This window comes from Oncorhynchus keta, chromosome 2 (genome assembly GCF_023373465.1).
Source record: "Oncorhynchus keta strain PuntledgeMale-10-30-2019 chromosome 2, Oket_V2, whole genome shotgun sequence".
Lineage (NCBI taxonomy): Eukaryota > Metazoa > Chordata > Actinopteri > Salmoniformes > Salmonidae > Oncorhynchus > Oncorhynchus keta.
In genome coordinates, this window is record NC_068422.1 from 21280438 (window position 1) to 21304649 (window position 24212).

The following is a 24212-nucleotide window of genomic DNA, read 5'->3' on the forward strand; positions in this document are numbered from 1 at the left end:
TCTATAAACCAAGCTTCCTATACTGAATACTGATTGGAGCTTTTTTTCATCTTTGATGTTGCAGGCTAGCCTATACAGAGGAGGTTGCAGTCGCTTCACTCCCTACTAGAGAGAGAGAGAGGGACAAACGCCTCCCTCCTTCTGCCCCCCAGCAAAACAAACTAACAAACAAACAAAAACAACTGTCAAACTCAACTCATACTTCCTATTGGAAAACAAAACCAACTATCAAACTCAACTCTTACTTCCTATTGGAAAACAAAACCAACTATCAAACTCAACTCATACTTCCTATTGGAAAACAAAACCAACTATCAAACTCAACTCATACTTCCTATTGGAAAACAAAACCAACTATCAAACTCAACTCATACTTCCTATTGGAAAACAAAACCAACTATCAAACTCAACTCATACTTCCTATTGGAAAACAAAAACAACTATCAAACTCAACTCATACTTCCTATTGGAAAACAAAACCAACTATCAAACTCAACTCATACTTCCTATTGGAAAACAAAAACAACTATCAAACTCAACTCATACTTCCTATTGGAAAACAAAACCAACTATCAAACTCAACTCATACTTCCTATTGGAAAACAAAACCAACTATCAAACTCAACTCATACTTCCTATTGGAAAACAAAAACAACTATCAAACTCAACTCATACTTCCTATTGGAAAACAAAACCAACTATCAAACTCAACTCATACTTCCTATTGGAAAACAAAAACAACTATCAAACTCAACTCATACTTCCTATTGGAAAACAAAAACAACTATCAAACTCAACTCATACTTCCTATTGGAAAACAAAAACAACTATCAAACTCAACTCATACTTCCTATTGGAAAACAAAACCAACTATACTTCTATTGGAAAACTCAAACTCATACTTCCTATTGGAAAACAAAAACAACTATCAAACTCAACTCATACTTCCTATTGGAAAACAAAACAACTATCAAACTCAACTCATACTTCCTATTGGAAAACAAAAACAACTATCAAACTCAACTCATACTTCCTATTGGAAAACAAAAACAACTATCAAACTCAACTCATACTTCCTATTGGAAAACAAAACAACTATCAAACTCAACTCATACTTCCTCAACCTATTGGAAAACAAAAACAACTATCAAACTCAACTCATACTTCCTATTGGAAAACAAAACTCAACTATCAAACTCAACTCATACTTCCTATTGGAAAACAAAAACAACTATCAAACTCAACTCATACTTCCTATTGGAAAACAAAAACAACTATCAAACTCAACTCATACTTCCTATTGGAAAACAAAAACAACTATCAAACTCAACTCATACTTCCTATTGGAAAACAAAAACAACTATCAAACTCAACTCATACTTCCTATTGGAAAACAAAAACAACTATCAAACTCAACTCATACTTCCTATTGGAAAACAAAAACAACTATCAAACTCAACTCATACTTCCTATTGGAAAACAAAAACAACTATCAAACTCAACTCATACTTCCTATTGGAAAACAAAAACAACTATCAAACTCAACTCATACTTCCTATTGGAAAACAAAAACAACTATCAAACTCAACTCATACTTCCTATTGGAAAACAAAAACAACTATCAAACTCAACTCATACTTCCTATTGGAAAACAAAAACAACTATCAAACTCAACTCATACTTCCTATTGGAAAACAAAAACAACTATCAAACTCAACTCATACTTCCTATTGGAAAACAAAAACAACTATCAAACTCAACTCATACTTCCTATTGGAAAACAAAAACAACTATCAAACTCAACTCATACTTCCTATTGGAAAACAAAAACAACTATCAAACTCAACTCATACTTCCTATTGGAAAACAAAAACAAAAACAACTATCAAACTCAACTCATACTTCCTATTGGAAAACAAAAACAACTATCAAACTCAACTCATACTTCCTATTGGAAAACAAAAACAACTATCAAACTCAACTCATACTTCCTATTGGAAAACAAAAACAACTATCAAACTCAACTCATACTTCCTATTGGAAAACAAAAACAACTATCAAACTCAACTCATACTTCCTATTGGAAAACAAAAACAACTATCAAACTCAACTCATACTTCCTATTGGAAAACAAAAACAACTATCAAACTCAACTCATACTTCCTATTGGAAAACAAAAACAACTATCAAACTCAACTCATACTTCCTATTGGAAAACAAAAACAACTATCAAACTCAACTCATACTTCCTATTGGAAAACAAAAACAACTATCAAACTCAACTCATACTTCCTATTGGAAAACAAAAACAACTATCAAACTCAACTCATACTTCCTATTGGAAAACAAAAACAACTATCAAACTCAACTCATACTTCCTATTGGAAAACAAAAACAACTATCAAACTCAACTCATACTTCCTATTGGAAAACAAAAACAACTATCAAACTCAACTCATACTTCCTATTGGAAAACAAAAACAACTATCAAACTATTGGAAAACAAAAACAACTAACTCATACTTCCTATTGGAAAACAAAAACAACTATCAAACTCAACTCATACTTCCTATTGGAAAACAAAAACAACTATCAAACTCAACTCATACTTCCTATTGGAAAACTATTGGAAAACAAAAACAACTATCAAACTCAACTCATACTTCCTATTGGAAAACAAAAACAACTATCAAACTCAACTCATACTTCCTATTGGAAAACAAAAACAACTATCAAACTCAACTCATACTTCCTATTGGAAAACAAAAAAAACAAAAACAACTATTCAAACTATCAAACTCAACTCATACTTCCTATTGGAAAACAAAAACAACTATCAAACTCAACTCATACTTCCTATTGGAAAACAAAAACAACTATCAAACTCAACTCATACTTCCTATTGGAAAACAAAAACAACTATCAAACTCAACTCATACTTCCTATTGGAAAACAAAAACAACTATCAAACTCAACTCATACTTCCTATTGGAAAACAAAAACAACTATCAAACTCAACTCATACTTCCTATTGGAAAACAAAAACAACTATCAAACTCAACTCATACTTCCTATTGGAAAACAAAAACAACTATCAAACTCAACTCATACTTCCTATTGGAAAACAAAAAACAACTCATATCAAACTCAACTCATACTTCCTATTGGAAAACAAAAACAACTATCAAACTCAACTCATACTTCCTATTGGAAAACAAAAACAACTATCAAACTCAACTCATACTTCCTATTGGAAAACAAAAACAACTATCAAACTCAACTCATACTTCCTATTGGAAAACAAAACAACTATCAAAAACTATCTATTGGAAAAAACAACTATTCAAAAAAACTATCAAACTCAACTACTTCCTATTGGAAAACAAAAACAACTATCAAACTCAACTCATACTTCCTATTGGAAAACAAAAACAACTATCAAACTCAACTCATACTTCCTATTGGAAAACAAAAACAACTATCAAACTCAACTCATACTTCCTATTGGAAAACAAAAACAACTATCAAACTCAACTCATACTTCCTATTGGAAAACAAAAACAACTATCAAACTCAACTCATACTTCCTATTGGAAAACAAAAACAACTATCAAACTCAACTCATACTTCCTATTGGAAAACAAAAACAACTATCAAACTCAACTCATACTTCCTATTGGAAAACAAAAACAACTATCAAACTCAACTCATACTTCCTATTGGAAAACAAAAACAACTATCAAACTCAACTCATACTTCCTATTGGAAAACAAAAACAACTATCAAACTCAACTCATACTTCCTATTGGAAAACAAAAACAACTATCAAACTCAACTCATACTTCCTATTGGAAAACAAAAACAACTATCAAACTCAACTCATACTTCCTATTGGAAAACAAAAACAACTATCAAACTCAACTCATACTTCCTATTGGAAAACAAAAAACTATCAAAAACAACTATTGGAAAACAAAAAAACTCAAACTCAACTCATACTTCCTATTGGAAAACAAAACAACTATCAAACTCAACTCATACTTCCTATTGGAAAACAAAAACAACTATCAAACTCAACTCATACTTCCTATTGGAAAACAAAAACAACTATCAAACTCAACTCATACTTCCTATTGGAAAACTATTGGAAAAAAACAACTTCCTATTGGAAAACTATCAAACTCAACTCATACTTCCTATTGGAAAACAAAAACAACTGTCAAACTCAACTCATACTTCCTATTGGAAAACAAAAACAACTATCAAACTCAACTCATACTTCCTATTGGAAAACAAAAACAACTATCAAACTCAACTCATACTTCCTATTGGAAAACAAAAACAACTATCAAACTCAACTCATACTTCCTATTGGAAAACTAAAACAACTATCAAACTCAACTCATACTTCCTATTGGAAAACAAAAACAACTATCAAACTCAACTCATACTTCCTATTGGAAAACAAAAACAACTATCAAACTCAACTCATACTTCCTATTGGAAAACAAAAACAACTATCAAACTCAACTCATACTTCCTATTGGAAAACAAAAACAACTATCAAACTCAACTCATACTTCCTATTGGAAAACTAAAACTAGAACATTTCCAGCTCCAAAAAACACATGAACCCCTTGTCAAGAATCTCTCAAATTGATGTCTCATTTTAAGAGTTTTATTTGACTATATGCATTGTCTTTCATCGCTGTATTGTAAATGATGCTATTTTGAATTTCCTGTATTTCTCTGGGGTTGAGATTGATGTTTTATTGAATGTAAGAAAGCACACAGTGAGAGAGAGAGAAATTGGAGATGAGGGAATACATGTAGGTCTCTCACTTTTCTCTCTCTTCAATAAATGTTAAAATATTGCCATTAATTGAACTCTTTCTCATTGACAATAGTATTTCATGGTTCGGTTTGCTGCCTCTGTATAATGTGAGTCATACAGAGGGAATTCACCAACAAACAGAGAAATGCTGCCTCTGTATTTTCCTCTCTTTAAGTGTGTGCTCTCAAACTCGGCTCCTGTGGAATGTGTCTGTGATTGCGGGTTTTAATTCCAACCCATTTTCTGTACCCTTATTGTTTCAATTAGTCATTTTCCCAATATACATTAAGCCCGCTAATGGTCAGCAATTCCAGTTTAAGCAACAAATTTCAAACTGGGTTTTATTAAGTAAGTAAATGGTACAGCCGGCCAATTTCATTCCCTTAAGGGTATTGGCTGGACCCAAAGCCTACAGAACAGACCCATAATAACAAGCCTTTAGTTTGTAGACCTGAGACTTCTTAGGCTAATGAGAGAAACAGAAACTCACTCAGCTGGGTGGTTGTCTCTAGCTCAGTTGATAGATTATGGTGCTTGCAACCTCAGGATAGTGGGTTTGATTCCTGTGACCACCCATGTGTAAAGAAATGTATGCACTCATGACTGTAAGTTGCTTTGGATAAAAGCATCTGTTAAATGACTTGTATTATATATCAAGAGGAATATGAGCTGCAACAAAATGGCTGACAATAAGTAGTATTGTAGAACTCTGCGCAGGAGGAAGTGATGTATGGTAGTGGAGTGGAGGAGAGCCAGAGACAGAAGAGAAAGCAAGACACTCAACTTGTTAATTTCTTCTGATAGGGGCAGGGCCACTCTGGCCTACTTATTGCCCCCACCCACGGAGGCGGTGCCCCAGAGCGAGACATCACACTGGCAAAAAAATGTTGGTCGAGCAGATCAGACAGGGCAGCTGGGGTGAGTGGGGAGGGGACACTAAGTAGACCAGAGCCAGCTGTACCCGCTCTCGCTTGAGCATGCCAGATATTATGGAGGAAAGCATGCTCACGGGAGAGAGGGGATGCCCACTTAAACAGACAGGAACCTTGACAAAAAAAATTCAATGGTTAACGGCCTGAGTAAACTATCTTATTTAACCACCATCTATGGCAGCCAATGCTGTGTGGCCTGGGCAGCAGCAGCATTGTGTCAGAGAGAGAGCATTGATTGTGGCACTGAGCCAGAGGCAGAAAGTATCCCATCTCCACAGAATGGCTTTAAAGGTACAGCACTCTAACTTTGAGGAAGCTAGGCAAATTGCAACACATTGTTTCCACACACAAACGGAAATTGAGCGGAAAATGTTTTGCAACCAGCAATCAGAACGATTTATATATGTTTGACCCTTGCCCCAATCCGCCATTGTTGGTTGTGCTCGAGAAGGAGATGAACACGTGATGGAAGAGAGGGAGGCTTCCCAGCAGAAGCCAGACCGTCAAATAGAAAGGCTGCATTTTCAATGCAATTTGTATGCACCAAAAATATTTTTTTAGGTGGATTTTTTTTTTCTCCACTATTACTGCAGATTTATTATGGACATTTTCTGAAATTACAATGCAAAAATATGACATCATGTTCTGTTAAAGCGGAACACAGCGTTTCTTTTACACAATGACACTTTGTATGGTTTCCGTTTTCCTCTACCAAATAAGCAATAATACTTCATGTTGATATTGCTGTGCATTCTTTCATTGGTCAGTTTTTCTTTTCAGAAAGAGTCCTTAAATATCTCAAGTCATAATTTTTCGTCATGCCCAAATGAATAATTAACACTATTCAACAAAAAGAGGATGTTGAAGGGAAATGTTGATGGTTACTTGTGGTGTTATTAAATTGATAGATATATGATTTAAGATGAGCGAAAGGGCCCTGAACTCTCTTCTTAACTCATTTGTTTTTTAAAGCCTGCATGCAGTCTTTCTAATGTCATTTTTAAATCATCACTGTATGTCTAATATATCACTGTATGTGTTTATTTCATTAAAATTACTCCAAATATATTTTTCATTATTTATTTACCTGATCCTCCTTTTGCTCAGTCTGATCATGTGGGCGTGTTGATACAAATGTAAATATATTGACATACACAGCCCTGATTGGCGGATAGGATCATCTAGACTAAAACCTGACCCAATTACCCCTTCAAAGTAGGAGCATACATATGTAAATAAAATATGACTGGTCATTGGTCAGAATAATCAGATCAGATTGTGATGGCATGATCTGGGCCAAAAACTCCATCCCACCTGAACAGGCTGAAATTCCAGGCATTTGTATTTCCAAGCAGCTTTTACACAAAAAGGGCATTATTATAATTTTCACAATTTCAGAGTGTGGAGTATAATTTAAATATAAAAACATTTAAAGTGGAAAATCACGAGGTTGACTGCACTGCTGCTTTAATGGATCAACGTGTCTCTGTTTTTGTTGAGACGACCATGTCTCGTCCCCTGAGATTGGCTAGTGTTCTTTACTGGAATAATAACTACACTATAGGCTTGTACGATATGGAAGAGAGAAGAGCACAGACAGATAGACATGCATACTGTATTGATTAGGCCATTGAGTTGTTACCTTGCATGGTAGCATGCTGTGTTCCAGTCCCAGACACTGTCCCATATAGACAGTCGGATTACCGGAGACCTCGGGTGCATCCCAATTGAACTGAGCCGTTTGACCCTATGGGCCCTGGTCAAAAGTATGGCACTAGAAAGGGAATAGGGTGACATTTGGGACACACACTTTAGGTGCATAGGTGGGAGGGCAGAGAGAGAGGGAGGTAGGTGCTTTTAGATTTGTGACTGACATTAGGAAGGATGTTAGGACTCCCATAGGAGAAGATCTTCAGTCTTACTGAGATAAAGTGGGAGGCGGGAGGGGAGTGTAAGAGACTCCCATGTAGCTGGTATCGATTGATCCCTATCTACCAGCATCAATCTTGGATATACTGACAGTTAAGGGGGAAAAGGTTTGGGGTGGGGAACGATTTGTGATGTTACACCTCACACACCTGACCAAGCTCAGCTCTGTGAGGGTATTGGGTGAAACTTCTCTCGCTTTCTCTCTCTCGCTCGCTCTCTCTTTGTCTCTCTCTCCATATCTCTCTCTCTTTGTCTCTCTCTCCATATCTCTCTCTCTTTGTCTCTCTCCATATCTCTCTCTCTTTGTCTCTCTCTCCATATCTCTCTCTCTCCATAACTCTCTCTCCATATCTTTCTTTGTCTCTCTCTCCATATCTCTCTCTCTTTGTCTCTCTCTCCATCTCTCTCTCTCTTTGTCTCTCTCTCCATATCTCTCTCTTTGTCTCTCTCCATATCTCTCTCTCTTTGTCTCTCTCTCCATATCTCTCTCTCTCCATAACTCTCTCTCCATATCTTTCTTTGTCTCTCTCTCCATATCTCTCTCTCTTTGTCTCTCTCTCCATATCTCTCTCTTTGTCTCTCTCCATATCTCTCTCTCTTTGTCTCTCTCTCCATATCTCTCTCTCTCCATAACTCTCTCTCCATATCTTTCTTTGTCTCTCTCTCCATATCTCTCTCTCTTTGTCTCTCTCTCCATATATCTCTCTCTTTGTCTCTCTCTATCTCTCTTTCTTTGTCTCTCTCTCCATATCTCTCTCTTTCTTTGTCCCTCTCTCCATATCTCTCTCTCTCTTTGTCTCTCTCTCCATATCTCTCTCTTTCTTTGTCCCTCTCTCCATATCTCTCTCTCTCCATAACTCTCTCTCCATATCTTTCTTTGTCTCTCTCTCCATATATCTCTCTCTTTGTCTCTCTCTATCTCTCTTTCTTTGTCTCTCTCTCCATATCTCTCTCTCCATATCTCTCTCTCTCTTTGTCTCTCTCTCCATATCTCTCTATTTCTTTGTCCCTCTCTCCATATCTCTCTCTCTCCATATCTCTCTCCATATCTCTCTCTCTCCATATCTCTCTCTCTTTGTCTCTCTCGCCATATCTCTCTCTCCATATCTCTTCTCTTTGTCTCTTTCTCCATATCTCTCTCTCTTTGTCTCTCTCTCCATATCTCTCTCTCTTTGTCTCTCTCTCTTTGTCTCTCTCTCCATATCTCTCTCTCCATATCTCTCTCTCTATATCTGTCTCTCTCCATATCTTTCTCTCCTCATATCTCTCTCTCCATATCTCTCTCTTTGTCTCTCTCTCCATATCTCTCTCTTTCACTCTCTCCATATCTCTCTCTCTTTGTCTCTCTCTCCATATCTGTCTCTCTCCATATCTCTCTCTCCTCATATCTCTCTGTCCATATCTCTCTCTCCATATCTCTCTCTCTATCTCTCTCTCCATATCTCTCTCTTTATCTCTCTCCATATCTCTCTCTCTTTCTCTCTCTCTCCATATCACTCTCTCTTTGTCTCTCTCTCCATATCTCTCTCTCTCTCCACATCTCTCACTCTCCATATCTCTCTCTCCATATCTCTCTCTCTCCATATCTCTCACCACAACAAAATATATTTTTGAGACTGTGTTCTTCTCTTTAATTTCTCTGAGATTGACTCTCTCTGTTTGTAAGGGACCCTCCCCGGGCCTAGCAGAGAGAGAGAGAGAGAGAGAGGGGGGGGTAGAGAGAGGGGGTGAGAGAGAGGGGGAGAGAGAGAGGGGGGAGAGAGCGAGGGGGGAGAGAGCGACAGAGAGAGGGGGGCAAGAGAGCGGGGGAGAGAGAAAGAGAGACAGGGAGGCAAGAGAGAGGGGGAGAGAGAGAGGGGGAGAGAGAGAGGGAGAGAGAGAGGGGGAGAGAGCGAGAAAGAGAGAGGGGGCAAGAGAGACGGGGGGGAGAGAGAGAGAGAGAGAGAGAGAGAGGGGGGGAGAGAGAGAGAGAGCGGGGGGAGACTGGGAGGAGAGGGGGAGAAGGGAGGGGGAGAGAGAGACTGGGAGGAGAGGGGGAGAGGGGAGGGAGAGAGAGAGAGAGGGGGAGAGAGAGAGGGGGGAGGGGGAGAGAGAGAGGGGGAGAGAGAAGGGGGAGAGAGAGAGAGATGAGAGAGAGGGCGAGAGAGAGAGAGGGAGAGAGAGAGAAAGAAAGAGAGCAGGTCTTTGTGAGAATTAAATAGCGTCTCCTCGTCCCACAACCTCTTACAACACTGATCATGTTCCTCTCACACACACACACACACCTGCACACTTATACAGACAAACAGGTACATTCTCATCTACACACAGACCCCCCACACACACACACGTTGTGTGATGGGATCGTAAAGAAGGGAGTCAGTGGCGGCGGGCCGCGAGAGAAGTAAGGAGACTGTATAGAGGAACAGCTACCGAGGCAATTTACTCCACAGATTAGCGATAACAGAGCTCAGTCAATAAGCACTGATCTCATTTGAAGATACACCAGACTGACTCCACCACACACAAGCACAGGCATACACACACCTCTATGGCTGTTTTGTCTATTTCTCCAGACTCTCTTTATTCTCCCTTTCTGTTCCCAATGATCAGAAGGCCATTGTGAAATATGGATTGGATAAACTGCATCTCCTCTACTCTCCCACCTCTCTCTTCTTCCTCTCTTCTCCATTTAAAGTGAAGAGATGTAATTCTAACCCCCCATGTCCTTGGGGTTCTGTTAAATTTCACACTTAGGATTCACTTCTCATACACTTAAGTCCTCACTCATAGATGTATATTATTAGCCTGGTGGAACCAGCCTGATTGTTGACCAAGTATTGTATGTTCTGTTTTGTATTATTCTGAACATGTGTCCGGATGTCTTTTGTGCTTACTGTACTGTCCATCACCCAATTTATCCTCAAGCCTCAAGGATTGAGTCATACATTTTGAAAAACATATACACAAACATGCACATCAACGTCAAAACGTCTTTCAGAAGCTTGGCTCACACCTCAAATATATCCGGTAAAAAATGTTTTACATATCCATCGAAAATATTTCAGTATTTATATACAACATTTTCAATCACTCTTGGAATTAATGGTGACTCGAGGAACCCTGGAGTTCCTCAAGGAACCATTGCTAGTCGATGTTTCATATTTGCACCTGCGGTGAGTTGAGGGGTTCTTGGAGGAACCTATAATATTATTTAAGAGTTTGACTCTTGTGTCAATCTAATTACATGATAAATCAGTCCCCATCAAAATCAGTCAGTTTAAGCTACAGATTTCAGTCTCAGTCCCCATCAAAATCAGTCAGTTTAATCTACAGATATCAGTCTCAGTCCCCATCAAAATCAGTCAGTTTAGTCTACAGATATCAGTCTCAGTCCCCATCAAAATCAGTCAGTTTAGTCTACAGATATCAGTCTCAGTCCCCATCAAAATCAGTCAGTTTAGTCTACAGATATCAGTCTCAATCCACAACATATCAGTCTCACCTATGTTGGCCTTCTGCATCTGCGGTGGAAAGTGGCAGAGCTACAACTCTGTTTATCAGACCAAAAATCGCATTTCTCATAAAAGCAGTTTGGTCTACTAACTTTATGGAAAGATGGGACTCTCACAAACAGGATGTTGTTCTCTGTTTTGCTCTACGACCCCCACAAGCCTAATGGGACACGTCTGAAGTTGGTACCGACGATGTGCCAACTTCGGTCTGTACCATCCGAACCGTTCGGGCTACAAACTAATATGACCCCACTATGGAAAGGAGAGACTCTCACAAACATGATGCTGTTCTCCATTTTGCCTCCAATTTTCTCATAGGCTGCCACCGCTACAATATATTATTAAAAAGGTTCAAAATGGAACCCCTCCCATCGCAAAAAGGTTTTGGTTTGAACCTTTGCACATGGGGTTCCTCGAAGACCCTTTTCAGAGAGTGCTCTAGAACACTCTCAGTAGACCTATAACCTTAACATGTACAAACAGCTGTTTTGTGGTAGTGGGATACCAACTCTGATGTTGCTGTTATATTTTCATATAAGTAATATTCTGGTGTGGCATACTGTATGTTTACTTGTATTCTATATTTCTAACCTCTTCCATGGCACTTTACACAGTTCTTTCAGAGTTAAAGTTATCTTGGTTTGTTTTCTACAAGGTGTGCTTTTTTTCCCAATAATCATTATCTTACACTACTTGTGTGTTATTACAGGATTAAAAGCGTTATAACATAGCATTTATTACTATATCAAATGGATTATACTGCTATTATCTATTATTATTAGATTGAGAAAATTGAGAAAGAAAATGAAAAATAAAATGTTCTTCCTTTTATAAAAGTATATCATGTCCTATAGGGGTTAAAAAGTGGGGACATGACTTAAAAAAGGCTTTCACCTTTTTGTTGATAGTTTTACAGAAGGGGAGAGATGGTTTTCTTCCCAAATGGCACCCTATTCCCTATGGGCCCTGGTCTAAAGTAGTGCACTATATAAGGACTAGGGTGCTGGTTGAGACCCAGCCATGGCTTACCATGACATTCTATGTGTCTATGGCTAGATGTGAAGTGTATTATCATGATATACTACTCTGCGTGTCTAGACAATGTGTCCAAATAACCTAGAGGAGTTCAAGCAGTATGTGGTTTTTATTTGATGTTGATTTGTTTTGTTTGTTGCTTTTTGTCGTAAACGTCTTTACAACGCTCCTAAAACTCAAAGAGCGTTTGGAGAAGCATCCTGGGTAGTATGACTGCAGAGGCGAGATAGAGAAGGACGTGGCTCTATAAAATGCTGCTTTTGTCTCTTTTTTCCCCATCCCTCCATCTGCACCTTGATGTCTGATGAAGGAGAGAACCCCACCCTGAAAACATGTCTTCTTCAAGAGTTTATGAAAAGATGAAATATCAAATTCCCATATTTTGGTTTTTAACTGTTTGTCCCAAATATTCCCACACTATTTTAATCACTATGAATTTAAAATGGATCTATTTTATTAAATTAGGCGATTCAGTGTATTTGTTTTCAAAGGACATAACTTATCTTATATCTTCCTAGGGCCCAGTCAGTGCTGAGAGTGGAGACAATGAGACATGTTTTATTGAGAGGAGAGCAGAGCTGAGTCGGTCCACTGGCCAGATTGCAGAACTCTGCTCTAACTGAATCTTACCGCCTTATGGCCGATTGACGTGATAAAAGGCCTGGTCTCGCATGGCTGCGTAGGCGACCATTAAATGATTGCCACTTTAATTGGCTCTGTTAATGCAGTCATTTGTAAGATGGCACCACGGGCCACGGGCCAGCCACAAAATGGCTGCCATCGGCTCCCTCAGCTAATCTCTCCCTCTTCCACAACAATCCATTAATGTATACCTTAATTCCATTCCACTGACCCAAGTCAATGTCCATAGCCCATAGCCCATACACCACCAGAGGTAGTGGTCTCCGTTTGTATTGATATAACTCTCTCTGGCTGGGAAGTTTATTTGCATCGTAAATCATCATTATCTCTCCCATGTAAAGTAACAGAGATGGCTTTTCTCAATGGAATACCAGGTGACAGTATTCTGGTAGATATTAGGAAGAGCCACAATGCTAACGTCAAAGGAGCCATGTGGGATCAAATTTTTCAAAACTCGACTGTAGGCCTCTCATTGCCGCATCCTTTGAATAAAAAGCCAAACTTGAGGTGCAGATGTTCATGGAAAGAGAAATGTAAAATCTCCAGTATGCTTCTTTAGTTTGATTCAATCGATATGTTCATTTTTCATTGTGTGTAGCTAGCTAGATGCAGAGAGCTGAGTCGTTTCAATATACAGTACCAGTCAAAAGTTTGGACATACCTACTCATTCAAGGGTTTTTCTTTATTGGTTTTTCTTTATTTTTAAAATGTTCTACATTGTAGAATAATAGTGAAGACATCAAAACTATGAAATAACACATATGGAATCATGTAGAGTCGTAACCAAAAAAGTGGAAAACAAATCAAAATATATTTTATATTTGAGATTCTTCAAAGTCGCCACCCTATGCCTTGATGACAGCGTTGCACACTCATGGCATTCTCTCAACCAGCTTCATGAGGTAGTCACCTGGAATGCATTTCAATTAACAGGTGTGCCTTGTTAAAAGTAGTTCATTTGTGGGATTTCTTTCCAACTTAATGCATTTAAGCCAGTCAGTTGTGTTGTTACAAGGTAGGGGTGGTATACAGAAGATAGATATTTGGTAAAAAAAACAAGTCCATATTATGAACAGTTCAAATAAGCAAAGAGAAATTACAGTCCATCATTACTTTAAGGCGTGAAGGTCAGTCAATCCGGAAAATTTCAAGAACTTTGAACATTTCTTCAAGTGCAGTCGCAAAAACCATCAAACGCTATGATGAAACTGGCTCTCTCTCCGCCACAGGAAAAGAAGACCCAGAGTTACCTCTGCTGCAGAGGGTAAGTTCATTAGAGTTATCAGCCTCAGAAATCGGCAATTAACTGCACATCAGATTGCACCTCACAGAGTTCAAGAACAGACATATCTCAACATCAACTGTTCAGATGAGACTGCGTGAATCAGGCCTTCATGGTCTAATTATTGCAAAGAAACCACTACTAAAGGACACCAATAATAATAAGAGACTTGCTTGGGCCAAGAAACATGAGCAATGGACATTAGACTGGTGGAAATTTGTCCTTTGGTCCTTTGAGATTTTTGGTTCCAACCGCCGTGTCTTTGTGAGACGCAGAGTAGGTGAACGGATGATCTCCTCATGTGTGGTTCTCACCGTGAAGCATGGAGGAGGAGGTATGATGGTGTGGGGGTGCTTTGCTGGTGACAATGTTGGTGATTTATTTCAAATTCAAGGCACACTTAAACAGCATGGCTACCACAGCATTCTGCAGCGATATGCCATCGCATCTGGTTTGCGCTTAGCGGGACTATCATCTGTTTTTCAACAGGACAATGACCCAACACACCTCCAGGCTGTGTAAGGGCCATTTGACCAAGAAAGAGAGTGATGGAGTGCTGCATCAGATGACCTGGCCTCCACAATCACCCTACCTCAACCCAATTAAGATGGTTTGGGATGAGTTGGACCGCAGAGTGAAGGAAAGGCAGCCAACAAGTGCTCAGCATATGTGGGAACTCCGACTGTTGGAAAAGCATTCAAGGTGAAGCTGGTTGAGAGAATGCCAAGAGTGTGCAAAGCTGTCATCAAGGCCCTTGAATGAGTGGGTGTGTCCAAACGTTTTACTGGTCTGTGCGACTTTGTTCTGTTTGAAACAAACTATGTTGCAGTTTGCAGTTGCAGTACATGTCAGGGGATTTCTTTAAAAAGTATATTTTACAAAAACTACAAGCAAAATAAAACTCCAAACACTGTGTTTATGTACACATGTATTGCAAATGATCTTTTGTATGTGTATTATATATCTACTCACCTGTGAAGTGGTCATCATCACAGTGTATTTACCATACTTCTGTGTTATTACTGTTCTGTGTTTAAAGTGCGTATTTTCCAGATATGCCCAGAAGCCTTCTTGTATCAGGCTACACTACTGTACTTTACCAATACTCTGTACTGTATGTAACTGTTACTCTTGACAAAAGAGAAAGTTTCTCATTCATCTCGGCCTGATATCAAAGGTTTATATCAAACAAATATATCATATTTAACTGTTGATCCTCAAACTCAATATACTTTGTCTTTAAACAAGTCACCCCCAGGCTTCACGTTCGTCTATTCTTTCAAGGATGCTGATGCCATTAGTAACGCAAGGTGATTCTGCTTTGCTTTTTGAAACATGACGGATGATTCAGCCGACTCTACCACTTCTACTCACTCTTTCCTCTCTCTCTCTCTCTCTCTCCCTCATTCTCTCACTTTCAGGAAGAGAGAAGGAGCTGGTGCTCTCAGCTCAAGTCTTCACTGAAGCACACACACACACACACACACACACACACACACACACACACACACACACACACACACACACACACACACACACACACACACACACACACACACACACACACACACACACACACACACACACACACACACACACACACAGGCAGGCAGGTGGGGCGAGCTGAGGAGAGGCAGGGGGTGGGGGGCTGCGGCGAAGGCTTCTCAGTGCATTAACTTCTCTGGGAGTTATTTGCCCGAGGTGATTAATATGTTTGTCAGCGCTGCTCTCTGAGGTAGGGAGGGGGAGCGAGAGAGAGAGAGTGAGAGACTTGGCCCGGCAGCGTTCACCACAACAACGACCAGGGGGATTCACACCACCGCTCTTCTTCTTTCTCTTCTTCTTCACTCTGCATCCCGCCTTCCCTGTCTCTTTTGTTCCATCCTTCCTCTACAGAAGGCTGTCTTTATTCCTGTGTTTGTTTGTGGAGCAGGGCTTTAAGGGCCCTCCCACGTAAGGCCGGGGGAACGTCCACGACTAGAGACAAGAGGGAGGCATTATTGGGGCTGATTGGTGAGGCCATGGCACAGCTGTGCTGGTTTCTGGGTTCCTCTCTCAGGAGGACTGGGAGGAGCAGGGAGTAGGAGGGGTGAGGGACTACAAAGTGCTGCTGAAATTGAAGTCGGCCTCTGTGTTCTCCCTCTGAAGATCGACACACCAGAGGCTCATCTCTCTGAAATGAAGGGGTTCTATAGCCCGTCAACAGAACCCCTGCTGTGTGCAGCAGAACACTCTCCCTCTCCAGGAATTTATTGCAGTTTATCCCCATTTCTCTCTCTCTCCTCTCTCTCTCTCCTCTCTCTCTCTCTCTCTCTTAGCTGCTAAACTCTAAAACTGTTTTTTATGACAGCACTTTACATTACCTAGTGGTAACCTATAACCTACTGTATGTAACATTACTAGCCATAGGGTATAACCTCTAATTACAATGTACCTGCTATGTACTGTAAGTACAGGCAATTAAAAGGTACTTACCACTGTTAATTCATTTAATTGTTCGAAAATTACAAGAAATTGTGAGCATAAAAAGTTGCAATTGCTCCATAGCTGCATGTAGTACCTCCTAGCCTGTTGCAGGTTAATGACACACAGGGTATTTAAGCAATAAGGCACGATGGGGTGTGATATATGGCCAATATACAACGGCTAAGGGCTGTTCTTAGGCACAACGCATCGCGGAGTACCTGGACACAGCCCTTGGCCGTGGTATATTGGCCATATACCACAAACCCCTGTGGTGCCTTATTGCTATTATAAACTGGTTACCAACGTAATTAGAGCAGTAAAAATACATGTTTTGTCATACCCGTGGTATACACCACTGCTGTCAGCCAATCAGCGAACCACCCAGTTTATAATCCTCTGTTAGTTATTATGTAATGTCATGTATTTTTTAATCACAGTCTTAACTCATGATCTCAACGTCAATGTTTTTTTTAATGTTATGTTTTAACATTGCTGATTTTACTGATGTTTATATTTTTTAGATTGTTGTATTGATTTGATTAGATTTGTTTTGTTGTTTTTGTATTGATTGTGATTGTGATTGACTTTACACCTGTCCCTATAATTGGAAAATATATTAAATGTCTTAGGTGCTCCTGTTTGGAATTTAATATATGAAAAAATATGCTGTTGAAAAAATATTAAATATAAAAGTATACAGTATATGAAAAATAAGTATCCATTAACATTGACCTGTTTGTTTTTTCTATTCTATTCTAGTAAATAAATCCAAAACTAGAAGGATGACAACATGGATGAAGAAAGAACACAAAAAAACAAGATAAACGAAATCAACAAAAATACAAAAAGAGAGGACATTGTCAGGATCCCTTCTATCAAGGCTCAAAAGGGGAGAGTGGATGGAAGATGTTTTGGCCAAGCACCATAACAACGGCCTAAACCACTGCGCCTGGAGTTTTAGGGGCAGAGCGAGATATAGCTTTCCCCTGGGACAAGCCTTGCTGGGCGGACGAGACCAAGAGAAAGGGCACCATAAAACTATTTTATTTTTCTAAACTTTTTTAAGTTTATGATTTCCAAAAAGAGCAAAGAGTAATGTATGTCAATATATTATTATATGTAATGTATAAGTATGCTTAAAAAAATGTGAGGGGTAAACAAACAAACTAAAAAACAGAGATGTATAATGTGTCTTTGGGAAGTTCAGGTGAATGGGAGGTGTGTGTGGGGGGGGGGGACAAGACGCTGATGGTAAGGGACTGCTTGTCTGCCTGGCATGACTCATATGGACGTCATGGTAATGACATGGTAACACCGTGGTGACGCCGTAGCAACAACCCCAGATGGCAGGCGAATGAGTGCTTGGCTGCGTCTTCCATGGAAAGGGTAAAAAACGGATGACATCACACACAAACTCTGACCACTAATGGGCCACATTTACAGGTCAGCCTCTGCAGTTAACTTGCAATTTAGAATGAATTACTTTCTGTGGGTCATGGTGAAAGTTAGGGAGTGAAAACAAGAAGTGATGTCATATAATGGGGGACATTTAAACTCTAGTGTGGAGCTAAACTCTGAGCTTCCTTCCACTTTAAAAACTGCTCTTCTCTACACGTTGCGCTTCCAGTTCACTTTGTATCTCTGTAGCTTGAACTAAAAGACCCCCTCCAATGTCAATGGAAGAATAAGAAGGTGTGTGTTCAGCAAGGAAGCAGAGAAGCCTGTAAAAAGCCAGGGAACACACACTGAATTGTATTTAGGTGTCCAGGGGGGCATGTGGAGTTAAAGTTAACATGGACAACGGGTTGGAGGTTAAAGGTCAGGGGTTAGTATCAAGAGGTCATGTCTGTTGCCGGCCACAGCAGGCCCCTGAATCACGGCGTCGCTACCAAAACATGTTGTTGTGTAGTTGTGGTTGAGGTGGCTGTGCTGTGTAGTAAACAAATCACTTCTTTTGTACATCGTGTTGGGGTGGGGGGTGGTGGGCAGGTTGGGGATCGAGCTACAAATTAGAAACATGGGAGCTGTCCACTCCCAATCGTCACTTGGTACGCGTCCCAAATGGCACCCTATTCCCTATATACTACTGTTGAAAAGTAGTGCATTATGTGGGAAATAGGGTGCCATTTGGGATGTAGTCTTTGACTCCTCCATCCATCTTAGGTATGGGCTCCAGCTCATTCTGAGAGGGAGAGGGAGAGAGAGGGAGAGAGAGAGGGAGAGAGAGAGAGGGAAAGAGGGGGGGAGAGGGAGAGAGAGGGAGAGAGAGAGAGAGAGAGAGAGAGAGAGGGGAGAGAGAGAGAGAGGGAGGGAGAGAGGGGGGGAGAGAGAGAGAGAGAGAGAGAGAAAAGGTACTGTCAAAACCAACCAACAACATTTTATTGAAGTCTCTTTAAACCTTTCTATTTATATCAAACTCTACTTGAGTGACATCCTTCTATATTTAAACATTGTACTAATAACATGCTGTCAGACATGGTGGGAAAAAGTCCATTGTAGCCATTTACTAATGTTGTATTTATTGTATTACTGAGTAAGAAAAAAAAACATTTATAAATGATGAATATAAGTATATCTATTTGTGATCTGCAACCCTTGGAATTAAATTAGCTTTTAATTTTTTATTTTATCAATATTTGATTTCATGACGCAGGACTTAATGCACTGTCGAACATATCGAGAGATTTATACTATAATTGTGTGGCATTATTTCTGTTTGTCTATTTACTGTTCTTCCTTTGGTTCAGCTATTGAATGTAACTTCAAAAACTCTTGGACTTTTTATGTAAATGTTGTTCTTTTTTAAAAACAAACCAACTGTACTCTGTAACAATATGTATGTTGTACATTACACAATGATAATATAGCAAACGATTATTCTACCATAATGCTGGACTTCGGTCACGTCAAGGCCAAAGTGACTGGGGAAGGTATTATGTGGAACACACCAGTGCCCTGCAGACAGACTCACTCCAGATAAGTGTAATCATTACTGGATCAGTCAGAACGCTTCTCACCAAGGCTTTTAACATTTGATGAGAACAAGAACACCAGAAGAGGAGAATCGCAGAGCCGCATACTGTCCTGTGTGCCAGATAAAATATGTTTTTCAAATATAGTTTTCTTTCTTTCTTCTTCTCTCTTCTGAGGTGAAAGAGAGAGAGAGAGGGAACGAGGGATTAGCGCTGCAGAGGGGGTGGTGGGGGGTCCCACAATGACAGCGCTAAGATAAAAACCTGAGGTGTGTTCGAGGGGATTTTGGAAGCATATTCCAGAGGGGGGTTGAGGATCCAGTTTTGAGGACAGGGAACGAGGGGAATGAGGGGACACCCTATCCCTCTCCTCTCTGAGCGGAGGACAGGATGGTACTGGAAAACACTGAGCTCTCTTTCCTTTCTGAGTTCACCACTGCCTCTGCTGCAGATCAAGCTTCCCTATACCACAATGAGCTGCTTTCTCTGACAGGCTGGCCTAAGGACGTTTCCCTGGACTCAGATGTGACTGTATCTGATAGGCAGGCTTAAGGACATTTCCCTGGACTCAGATGTGACTGTATCTGAGAGGCTAGCCTAAGGACGTTTCCCTGGACTCAGATGTGACTGTATCTGATGGGCTGGCCTAAGGACGTTTCCCTGGACTCAGGTGTGACTGTATCTGAGAGGCTAGCCTAAGGACGTTTCCCTGGACTCAGGTGTGACTGTATCTGGTGGGCTGGTCGAAGGACATTTCCCTGGACTCAGATGTGACTGTATCTGAGAGGCTAGCCTAAGGACGTTTCCCTGGACTCAGGTGTGACTGTATCTGAGAGGCTAGCCTAAGGACATTTCCCTGGACTCAGATGTGACTGTATCTGATGGGCTGGCCTAAGGACGTTTCCCTGGACTCAGATGTGACTGTATCTGATGGGCTGGCCTAAGGACGTTTCCCTGGACTCAGGTGTGACTGTATCTGAGAGGCTAGCCTAAGGACATTTCCCTGGACTCAGATGTGACTGTATCTGATGGGCTGGCCTGAGGACGTTTCCCTGGACTCAGATGTGACTGTATCTGATGGGCTGGCCTAAGGACGTTTCCCTGGACTCAGGTGTGACTGTATCTGATGGGCTGGCCTAAGGACGTTTCCCTGGACTCAGATGTGACTGTATCTGATGGGCTGGCCTAAGGACGTTTCCCTGGACTCAGGTGTGACTGTATCTGGTGGGCTGGTCGAAGGACATTTCCCTGGACTCAGATGTGACTGTATCTGATAGGCAGGCTTAAGGACATTTCCCTGGACTCAGATGTGACTGTATCTGAGAGGCTAGCCTAAGGACATTTCCCTGGACTCAGATGTGACTGTATCTGAGAGGCTAGCCTAAGGACGTTTCCCTGGACTCAGGTGTGACTGTATCTGGTGGGCTGGTCGAAGGACATTTCCCTGGACTCAGATGTGACTGTATCTGATAGGCAGGCTTAAGGACATTTCCCTGGACTCAGATGTGACTGTATCTGAGAGGCTAGCCTAAGGACGTTTCCCTGGACTCAGGTGTGACTGTATCTGATGGGCTGGCCTAAGGACGTTTCCCTGGACTCAGATGTGACTGTATCTGAGAGGCTAGCCTAAGGACGTTTCCCTGGACTCAGGTGTGACTGTATCTGACAGGCTAGCCTAAGGACATTTTCCTGGACTCAGGTGTGACTGTATCTGAGAGGCTAGCCTAAGGACGTTTCCCTGGACTCAGGTGTGACTGTATCTGACAGGCTAGCCTAAGGACGTTTCTCTGGACTCAGGTGTGACTGTATCTGGTGGGCTGGTCGAAGGACGTTTCCCTGGACTCAGATGTGACTGTATCTGACAGGCTAGCCTATGGACGTTTCCTACAGTTGAATGGATGCAAGGTTCCAGAGAAATAAACCTATTTTGCTGCATTATTTGTCTCTGAGACGACAGAACGGGAATCGTAACAAGTGCACAGGGGGACAGCTGTATGTTGAAAGGTCGGGGAGGCAGGTAGCCTAGCGTTTAAGAGCAAAGGGCCAGTAATGAAAAGGTCACTGGTTCAAATCGCAGAGTCAACTACATGAAAAGGCAATGTACCCTGGAGCAAGCCACTTAACTGTAATTGCTCTCAATAAGTGTGTCTGATAAGAACATATTAGCTGTATGTGGCACAAATGATGAGACCTGAACCAAAAAAGTGTGTGCGTGGAAACACATATGTGTTCGAGAGGAAAATCCCCTGTCAACCTCTCACCACTCTATCAGTTGTTGCAAAGCTCAAGGGACTCTTGCTGTCAAGTCTGCACTGGCACTGAGAGAGACTGGGACCTGATGTAATAAAAAAGACAAGCAAACAAATCAAAAAAAATAACTACGATGTCAATCTAACAGAGATCTGGGAGCCGCGACCTCTGGGGTGTCACAGAGACAAATATTCTGGTTCTGTTGTTCTTTGGTCTGTTTGAGACTTTCCGTTCTCATGTCGACCTGTTGTCCATCCCTGATGATAGAGATGTGTGATAAAAGCAGTGTTAAAACTACTCCTGCACACAAGTTTGCTTCTGCACCCTTGTAAATATGAAGGCCTATCGGAACTTACACATACAAATAAACAAGCATAAGTGAATGTTATTGCAGGGAGTATTTTTTTGTCTTTGAGCATAGAATATTGGTAAGAATTTGTTTTATTCCCAGCACCACAGAAATAGGTGGTGGTGGTTGTGTGTGTGTGTGTGTGTGTGTGTGTGTGTGTGTGTGTGTGTGTGTGTGTGTGTGTGTGTGTGTGTGTGTGTGTGTGTGTGTGTGTGTGTGTGTGTGTGTGTGTGTGTGTGTGTGTGTGTGTGTGTGTGTGCGTGCGTGCGTGCGTGCGTAGCTCTGTTACAGTCTAAGGCTAATAACTGTACTGTGCCACCCACCCCCTACTCCTAAACTCACCTATACCCCTTTGCCCTCTAACCCACTTATCTCAATAATAAACGGCTTCCCGGAAATCCACACGCTTCCTTACAAAACCCTGATTTGTTTGTAACCTAAACCCTGTCTCATCTAAAATCAGACCCTGACCCTGTCTCATCTGAACCCAGACCCTGTCTCATCTAAAATCAGACTCTGACCCTGTCTCATCTGAACCCAGACCCTGTCTCCTCTAAAACCAGACCCTGACCCTGTCTCATCTAAAATCAGACCCTGACCCTGTCTCATCTGAACCCAGACCCTGTCTCCTCTAAAACCAGAAACCTCAGTCCTAACCAAACCCAGTTCAGACCCAGTTTATCCTATAGTATCTGATACAACTCTCAACCCTCTAAGCCAAACCCACAGACCTACCCCCACCCCCACCTTATAGCTTATCCATCACCATCCTAGGTCCCTACGCCCTCTGCAGTCCCCCAAAGCACAAAGGTTGGAGTGGTGTAGAAGTAAGCCCCGTGAAAGAGAAACCCTTCCATTCTGTTCGTGTCTGTCTATCTATCTGTTTACGGCTTATAAACTTTGTGCTTTTGTATTCCGAATGTACAGAGCCCCCCTCCCCTCCCTTCTCTGTCTATATCAGAACGTTGTATAACTGTATATTCAAAACAAGGACTCTTCATGTGCAAACAAATCTATTTCTTTCTTCTTCTTTTTGGTAATTGTTCCAAGGTCATATAGTTTAAAAGATGAGTAGGTAAATGAAAAACATAAATAAAGAGATATATTGAACAATTTAAAGAGACCACATTTTCAGCTGTACTCTGTACTCATCTGTACTCTATCTTCTTGTTTTGTCCTACTTTCTGTATGCTTCCAATGTGCTTCAGAGATACAGTACTATTATGATATTGTTAAATTATTATCACAATTATTATTGCAGTTATTATCATGATTACTACAGTTATTAATAAATATTTATTTCCTCGACGAGAGACTGATATCTTGGTCAAATGTGTGTATGTGTGTGTGTGTGTGTGTGTGTGTCAGAGATAGGCAAAAGATGCATTCAAATCTATAATGTTAAAAATACAAGATACACTAAAGACCAATGTACCAAACTAAAATAGAACATACTTTTGAGTTGATTTTAGATAAAATACAGATACATACAGGTAGGTATTTAGTATTTTCAAAATACCAAATAAGTATGCAAGTACACACCATTACTACAACGACATTCTCAGTAACAGTAGCAAAAGAACGTTGGGCTTACTTAGACTGTAATACACTATGGGGTTGTTTATCTACCTTAGTTGAATGCTCTGACTCCGAGGATGTGAGCAGAGTGGAGCTGGAGTGGAGCAAGGAGTAGAGCGTGTGTAATTTGGTTAGAGTGTGGAGCAGATTTAAAAAATGTTTGAGTGTCTCTCCCTCCAATGTCACTCCGGTACAGCTCAGCCACATGCTCTGCCCAGCATTTTTTATTTCCTTCATCACTGTTCTTGTAATTAGGCGTATTCTATTCCTATTATTTAGCTTACCCAACCACTAATGCACAGATATGTTGATATGGGTATACTAAGAAATAGGTCACACAGCCTGTGTAATTGAAAGTAAGACAACGAATGAGCGCATGCTGCAGCAGCGAAGACGTTTAGATTTCCGTACAGGCTATTGTTAAGAAAAGAGGAGTTGAAGTTTGCTA

At 40.6% G+C, this 24212-nt stretch overlaps 1 protein-coding gene and 1 long non-coding RNA gene across 6 annotated transcripts in view; both read left to right on the forward strand.

Moving 5' to 3' along the window:
* Nucleotides 1-18840, forward strand: part of LOC118361047 (RNA binding protein fox-1 homolog 3-like) — an 886398-nt gene extending 867558 nt beyond the window's left edge. For all 5 annotated transcript variants that reach the window (XM_052473505.1, XM_052473504.1, XM_052473533.1 and 2 more), the window contains one exon: nt 17375-18840. In XM_052473505.1, coding sequence (XP_052329465.1) covers nt 17375-17377 — 3 coding nt within the window. In that variant the 3' untranslated portion in view covers nt 17378-18840. The remainder of the gene's footprint in view (nt 1-17374) is intronic.
* Nucleotides 18841-19819: 979 nt separating this feature from the next.
* On the forward strand, nt 19820-23494 carry LOC127910322 (uncharacterized). The gene is made up of 2 exons (XR_008074342.1): nt 19820-20698; nt 20993-23494. It is a non-coding gene; the product is annotated as an uncharacterized LOC127910322 (long non-coding RNA).
* The last annotated feature ends 718 nt before the right edge of the window (nt 23495-24212 follow it).